Source organism: Papaver somniferum, chromosome 8 (assembly GCF_003573695.1).
Source record: "Papaver somniferum cultivar HN1 chromosome 8, ASM357369v1, whole genome shotgun sequence".
NCBI classification, from domain to species: domain Eukaryota; kingdom Viridiplantae; phylum Streptophyta; class Magnoliopsida; order Ranunculales; family Papaveraceae; genus Papaver; species Papaver somniferum.
Window position 1 is genome coordinate 1,150,052 of NC_039365.1, and position 8,544 is coordinate 1,158,595.

Sequence of the window (8,544 nt, forward strand, 5' to 3'; positions counted from 1 at the left end):
GTCATGTTTCCTCTTATATTTATTTTCGACTTGATTTTGTTGCTTGTCCTTGTTTGGCCTGTAGAATACGGAGTTAAGCGACAAACAACAATGAAATAAAATGCATTTTTTTAAAGTCAAGGTACATAATCAGTTTAATCGATATACATATAAAATCCGATTCCTAACATAACAAATAACCAATCGGTTTATTCAAGTGCTCAAGCAATCCGATTCTAACAAAAAAAACATACAGAAGCGATAGGTTGTTCTTCTTATAGGAATCGGTCTAATCGATACATATCTACAGTCCGACTCCGAATATAATAAAACCAGCAATCGGATTTTTTGAGTGCTAATGTAACCCGATCATATTAATCAGTTTTCCCGATATACATTAAAATCCGATTATTGACTAAGCATATAAGAATTTAAAGGCTACACAATTGGTTTTTATGAACACATATGTAATCCGATTCTAACGAAAAAAAGTTTCAGAAACAAACCATAACTGAATCGTTCTATTTATACACTAACATTTTCCGATTCCTATTCACATGCAGAACAATCGGTTTACGTGAGCAGGAACATAAACCGTTTCTAAACATAATCGGTTTACTTGTACACTAACATAATCCGATTCTGTAAAACCCAGAAAATTTTGATTTCAAAAATTTTGATTTCTAAGCGATTGCATGTTACTAAAACCTAGTTTAGAGGATTGAATTGATAGAAAAGTACTTGATTCGACCCATTTCCTCCTCTTGTGCGATACGAGAGGCTTCAGCTTCCTGAAGCACTTCCTTCGTTTTCTTTCGAATCACTTCAACAATTCCGGGATTCTTATCACTAGGAAAATTCATGTTAGTAGGATGCTTCATTCTTGATGGTTTCGACATTTTATAGAAGAAAAAAAACGATTAATCGTTTTTGGATCATCGATAGTCGACGATTTTTGGTTTCAAAATAAAATAAAAAGAGGGAGTAGAAGAGATGAAGAATCAGTTGAAAACTGATTTTAGTTTTAGGTTTATTATTAAGAGTTGATGGGGATAATTTAGTAATATTAATATTTTTTGAGGGTAATTTTGGTAATTTCAATAAATTTAGACACCCCGTATCATTATATATTAGGTAGATGAAGTAACCTATAGGCCCCAATTAAGTGGCATAGGCCTCAATTTAGTCAGGAAAAAAAAGAAGTGGAGGAAAATGGGCGTTCATTGTTCTTGAAAATTCGAATACTATGTATCCGAGTGGGTTCGACCAACTAAAGGGAGTTAAGAATTAGCCACTTTGAAAGCCAAATATCTTAACTTTAGATTCTAAACCATAGTTGTCTGTTTAGGTAATTTTGCTGGCCTAGCCATCTTACGCACCATGCGTTTAACCTTTTAGCACTTCAAACTGTCTTTGCATGTACCCTGTTGTTAATACAAGTCATTCATCTCAAACCAAGGCATCTTTCCAAACCAAGGCATGTATCCCCGTTTCAAACCATCTTTCCTAATCCTAAGTCGACAGGTACAATACAAAGATTTTCCTAAATTATGTGTGGGGAAAATAATTGTTTGGTCCTTTTTTTAGGTGGGTCCATGTCTGTTTAGTCCTTTGAGAAAACGCCTTTACTGTTTGGTCCATAATTATTTAAAAATATTAAACTGACAAAAGTACCCTTTCGTATTAATTTTTATTTATTTTGTTGTAGCAGTTCAATTCAAAAATGAAGTCCATATAAAAACCTAAAAAAAACAGACTTCGTTCCAGAAATGAAGTCCATATAAAAACCTAAAAAAACAGACTTCATTCCAGAAATGAAGTCCATATAAAAACTTAAAAAAACAGACTTCATTCCAGAAATGAAGTCCATATAAAAACCTAAAAAAACAGACTTCATTCCAGAAATGAACTCCGTATAAAAACCTAAAAAAACAGACTTCATTCCAGAAATGAACTCCATATAAAAACATATACAAACCAGACTTCATTTCTGGAATGAACTCCATATAAAAACATCAGCAGCGTCATCTTCATCTTCTTCGGCGTCTTCAACAGCAGCAGCAAACATCATCATCACCAAAAACATCAACAAATCATCATCAACACGAAAAACATCAACAAAATCGAGATTTTCAACACGAGCAACAAACAAAAATCATCATCAACACGAAAAACATCAACAAATCGAGATCTTCAACACAAGCAGCAAACAAAAAGATCATCATTTTCGTCTTCAACACCAGCAGAAGTATCAAAAACGCATCTTCATCTTCGTCTTCGTCGTTTTCATAATCTTTATATGATCCTTCGTCATTTTCATCTTCAACACCATCATCTTCATCGAAATCGAACACTAGCAATAAAAACGGAGAAAGAAAATCAAGAACAGAGAAACTAGATCTGAAAAAATTAGGAGAGAGAAAACAAATCTGAAAATAAAGAGGAGAGAGAAAGTAAATCTAAGAATGAGATATTTTTTAGTGATTTTGTCTATATATATGGCCCCAAAAGGGTATTTCTGCCACCACACAATGACATTTACATCATCCATGACATCAACCTAGGACCAAACCATAATTTCTAAGACCAAACTATAATATATTTTACCAAAAAGGACCAAACAGATAGTTGACTGGTTAACTGGACTACACTCTCTCTAATATATTATTCCTAGGACCTAATGGTATTTATTACTTATGTGTGTCCTAGTTGTTCATGGTTTCCTTTAATTATAGTTAACAAACGTGGGAACCAAGTATTGAAAACACTATAAATAGGTACCCTGCTCATATGTTCAATTCACATCCCATAGGTGGAATATCCTCTTCACAATTCAATCGAAACACTTATCACTTTCGTTTAAGCTTTCTCTGTAAATTTCTTGTTCTTCACAATGGCTGGAGCAGTCAATGTTAAATAGTACCACATCGTCTAGGGCAACCTAGGATTCATGCTTAACAAGTCATGGGCAACCCTAACCTTGCAAGCCGGTTTTCGAGATTAGTTAGACCCATGGATTTCTAACATGGTATCAGAGCCAGACCCCTCTCAACCCACCCATGTCCATCCGTGTGTCTGTGATTTCCGTATCACCCATCAGTGTAGCCCAGTCAGCGACTTTCGTATCATACCCGTCAGTGTAGCCCAGTCAGCGGCTGTCATACCCATCAGTTCAGTGTAGCCCTAGTCGTTGAGAGGGGTGTTAAATAGTACCACATCCCCTAGGGAAACCTAGGATCCATGCTTAACAAGCCATGGACAACCCTAATCTTGCAAGCCGGTTTTCGAGGTTAATTAGACCCATGGATTTCTAACGGTCAACACGCCCAAAAATGGTAATTCCACGAGCAACACCACTAGCAGCAACAAGAAGGCCAACGCCATGAGCTCTACCAGCAGTGCTGATAGTGGTAAATATCGAAGAAATACTAAAAAGCATACATCTATTCAAGTTGTTGATAAAAAAGCAGAAACACGCCACATCTTTAAGGTGAAATACTACAATGATAAAATCCACACAACGGTAACTCACACAGAATCTGCTGTCGAAAAATGGATCGATGATGTATATAAAAGTTTCGTTGATAGACTCGGCAATCTTGTCGTGGGTTTGGACATCGAACAGGTGCAGAATAACAAAGTCGACGTATTGCAATTGTGTGTTGGACATAAATGTTTAATATTTCAGTTCTTTGGTTGTGATAAAGATCAAGTTCCTGCATCTCTTGTCCATTTTCTTAACGACCATGACATTAAATTCGTCGGAGCTGGAATCGATAGGGTTGCAGAGAAGCTTTTGGTTGATTATGGAATGAGTATTTCATCAAAAAGTGAAGATCTTGGAAGATTGGCTGATAATAAGCTTGGTACACGAGGACTTTATCATGCCAAGTTGAACTCTTTAGTGAATATTGTGCTCGGCGAACATCTACATCATGAACCCAAGTATACAAGGATTACCTTCAGTAGATGGGACAGAGATTATTTAAAGAACGAGCAGGTTGAACATGCTTGTTTAGATGCTTATGCTTCGTTCAAGCTCGGTCTTTATTTGTCGCTTCTTCCATCCCCAAAAGAAACTAACAAGGCCAAGGCAATTTGCCCAGGCGCTATCTAGATTTTTTTTTTTTGGCTAGATTACTTGGTTTCATTGTCCTTTTTTATTTAATTCCAAGTATTATTGTTTTCGAGTAGAAGTTATCTTTTACTCGAAATTATTTAAATTTCAAGTATTAATGAAAACACAAAATTGGTTAAAAAGATCAAAATCAATAATTCCTGGGTGAAATGGACAGTTAGATTTTGATACTGTTTAAATGGACAAAAATGTAAAAATAGACAGGATGTAACCAGTTATATCTTGCCCATTTTCAAATATTTTTTCTTATTTTTAATTTACATAGGATGTATCCAGTTTCATCCTTGCTATTTTTTAAATTTAAGCTAGGATGAAACCAGTTTCATTCTTACTATTTTTTTGGCCATTTCACCCGAACTATTTTTTACTCGTCCATTTGAACCGTGATTTAAAAATATTTGGACAAATGACCCATTTTCGGTAATGAAAATCTATCACTTTTGAGGTTTCTTTTATCTTTTCCCTGAATGTGCACTTTAACTGTCATGGTAGTCAGGAACACACTTTAGGAGCTAGCACTTTTGAGTATGTGTAGTTGTGATGGTCTCACTGTGCATGCTGGAGTTAGCTGTTGCAGGAGCCTTGAAAAAGCATGCAGTCACCTTTTAGGAATTTCCAAACATAAGCACTTCCCTAATCCGAGTCCATGATTCTAGCAAATTACGTCTTTCTTCTGTGATCAGCAAATTACGTCTTTGAAGATCACAGCATCGAGATAGTCTAGATTAGATTTTATCATCTCAGATTATTATTTCGGATCAAAACAAAAATCAGCAAAGAAACGAGAAGAAAAAGCAAAAAGAAATTCTTGAGGAAGAAATATCAAACCTAAATCAGAAAAGAAACGAGAAGAAGTAGCAGAGAAAAGGGCTATTGCTGCAGCAAGAAAAGCTGAAATCAAAAGATTAGCGGAATTAGAAGCAAAAGAATCAGAAAAAGCTACAAAAGAAGGTCACCAAAGTAACTGAAACTAAATCATAAGTCTCAGGAATGTCACTGTATTGAGGTGTTTTTGATGAATAACTGAGCTCCCTTTAGACTTTTCACATTTATATTAGGCTTTTCTGATAAAATTCTTTTGTTTCTGTCAACCATACCAAAGCCTCATCTCACAAGAACATCATCCATTACACCAAAGGAAACTCAATTTCGTTACATTACCTTTTGTTAACAAAAAATTCTTAAGAAACAGATTTGTTTGAAAGAAACCAAATCCACCAACGGAAATTCTTAATGTGAACTTCATATGTTTTGCGTCGAGGAGGAGGAGAAGATGGCTGCTGGTAGATAATGAAACCTTGATCTCTATCTGTCTCTCTAGCTCTTAAAGAACATAGAACAGCCAGAGTTTTTTGATGGCACCAGTATAAACTTTTGCATTCAATTTCAAGATACTGTTGACATGTTTGCATTACGCAAAATACTATAATTATTTAATTGCATGCAGAATACTTGTATATAATACCATATCATATAAAACGTACAGATCATATGAAACAGCCATTTTTATCAAATCCAATTCGTTCATTCATTATATCATGTACTATCCGAATATGTCTTTGATTTATCATCCCAATAATTGAGACGCCCCTTTTTGATTCCCTTAGCGCCAAACAGTAAATATTTCTTGGTTGACCACTGATCCACGTCATGACATTATCGAACCCTAACTCCAGCTTAAAAATCTCTTCATCTTGATTTCTCCGGCGTTTTTTATCATCTCCAGTACTCGGTGCTGATCTAAAATGGAAGAATAGACTTTTAAATTGAATGGGATGTGGGTCTGGATACATATAATAGCTCAAGTCATAACATGTTAAGTTCCCCACTAGCGGGGTAGAAGGAACCCAGCCAGGTAGACCACTGGCCATCTCTTTGAAAGCGTTAATCACTGCATTGTATGCCTCAGGTATCAAAAATGTCATTGTACTGCCAGTGTCCATAATAATGCCTCCCTTGGCTCCAGAAATACGAAAAACTGACTCTTCTGTTCCCTTTATAATATCACCTGAACCAATACTGATTCCGACCATATCGACATAGTACAAAGGTGGGTTATAAGGGTTACTAATCATCTTGGTGTAAGGGATATCATAATTCAAAGTAGAGACGTGTGCTGATGAGGACAGCATAGACGCATAATCGTTGCCAAATATTAAAGCCGTCGACTGATCAGGTGCAAGGCAGTATGAGAATACGTTTAAATCTACATAGTTTTGGATGATACGTTCAGCCAATGACAACCTACCTCGTCCGAGACCAAAAATTCCGGTATAATAGGTATCTTCATCGCTGGTGTCAAGGGAACAGCCCGTAGGATACATAATTTCACGACCGCCGAGAACTATCATTTCGTAGATTAATTTTCCCTTTGCATAAGTTCCATCCTGGTAACCAATTTCAAAAATACATGACGGTCCGTGATCTGAGTCTCCGCATGAGGTGTAACTTGTGACACAATCTGCCGTTCCACATTGTACGGAAGTCCCAGTGTGAGACTTTGCCCGATCATAAATTGGGTAGTCTGTACCAAACTGATGGACCGGGTGACAACGAACACAGTCAGGGTTGCACTGAAACCAGGTTAGGCTGCTGCCGGTATCAAGCATCAATGGCTGTGTTTGTGGAGGCTTTCCCACTGTTACCAAGACACTGAATGCCCAGCCAACTTTAGATCTTGGTGAGATTGGTCGGAAAATGATGTCGTTTTCCACTGGTGCTGTTGTGGTGTTAGCTTCTATTCCAAATAGGTATCTGGAACGGGCATCATCTCCATCACACAGTAGATCGTAATATTTCTCTGGATTTTTTTGGAAGTAATCTGCCGTACTTTGTTTAGTTTTGAGGAGTTCGAGAGTGAGGGTGTGTACCTTTTTGCCTGCTGATGACAGATCTGGTTCAGAACCATTACACTGAGACATGATCATCATCGCTGAGATTAAACCTAAATGAAAAACATAACACATCATCATTGTAACGTTTATTTGATAGGTGCTGGTTGTTTTTGGGTATTCATGTAGCTACGAAGTGAAAAGTTTAAAGACTGCCTCAAAGAAACGATGGAGACTGCTATGATTTGTGACCATAAATAAAGAATAAGAGAGAGATGTTAAGATATTTTATATTATTTCCTAAATTGTGCGAGTAGTTATATTGTTTCCATTGTTACTTGGGTCCTTATTTCTTGTTAATTATATACCATATCTTTATTTCCTTTCCGAGAATATAAAATAAAATCTGTATATACAGGGCTATTTTACATTGTTCCATGTTTGTACTCCCCTTTACTTGTTTTGTGTTTTCTTGTTTGAATCGTTGTTTGTTGTTTCTTTTAAGTGATTGTGTTTTATAGTGTTAGACTATTGATTGATTTTGTTGTTACGTACCTGTGTGTTTCACATGTGTGCAAACTGTAAGGTGTCAGTTACTTGTCGGCGGTTTCACAGGCCAATCAGGTAGCCGGTTGTCACCTGATTGTTGATAAATTAATATCTGAGTCCTGTAATAGATTCTGTAAGTGAAAATTCATTATCAATGAAAATATTTTTTTGCTAGATTGAGAGAGGTATAACAACCTAACTCTCTTTACATGGTATCACAGAACTTCAAACCCTAAATTCATCATAATTTCTTCAATTCAATCTCCTATCAATTCCTGAATTCAACAAACATATTCCATTAACATTCAAACCCCCATCCAAATTAACAAACAACAATTACACCTTATGGAAATCACAGATCGTACCATTACTTCGAAGCTACAATTTCTTTCGATTTGTAGATGGATCATTTCAATGTCCAGTGAAATATTACAAACTCTATTATAGGACTCAGATATTTATCAACAATCAGGTGACAACCGGCTACCTGATTGTCCTGTGAAACCGCCAACAGGTAACTGACACCTTAAAGTTTGCACACATGTGAAACGCACACGTACATAACAACAGAATCAATCAATAGTCTAACACCCCACCGCAAGTGCAGTGTCTAACAGACACTGAGCTTGAGTCTCATATTGGCAAATCTATTTGTAGACAGACCCTTGGTGAAGATATATTCAAGCTGCTCCTGGGTAGATAAGAATCGAACTGACAATTCCTTCTCAGCAACTAATTCACGCACAAAGTGGAAAGCTATTTCAATGTGTTTCATCCTATTGTGAAAGATAGGGTTTGCTGTAAGATATGTTGCACCCATATTATCACACCACAAAACAGAAATCCTGGGAGAATGAAATGAAATTTCAGCCATGAGAGATTGGACCCATAAGATGTTGCATCATCTAGAGCTCTATATTCAGCCTTCGTGCTAGAGCGAGACACTGTCTTCTGCTTGCGAGAGCACCAAGAAATCAAATTTTGACCCATAAAAATTTCCATACCACCTATAGACCTTCTATCCTTAAAGTCCCCTGCCCAATCAGC

General features: G+C 36.5%; 1 protein-coding gene across 1 annotated transcript; it reads left to right on the forward strand.

Annotated features, from left to right (window-relative positions):
• Positions 1–3,361: 3,361 nt before the first annotated feature.
• Positions 3,362–4,096, forward strand: LOC113304146 (Werner Syndrome-like exonuclease). Its single transcript, XM_026553207.1, has one exon. It carries the CDS (start codon positions 3,362–3,364, stop codon positions 4,094–4,096), a length of 735 nt encoding a protein of 244 aa, XP_026408992.1.
• The last annotated feature ends 4,448 nt before the right edge of the window (positions 4,097–8,544 follow it).

What these genes read in the sequence shown, in the direction of transcription:
- LOC113304146 (XM_026553207.1), top strand. Translation starts at nt 3,362, where the DNA reads ATGAGCTCTACCAGCAGTGCTGATAGTGGTAAATATCGAAGAAATACT.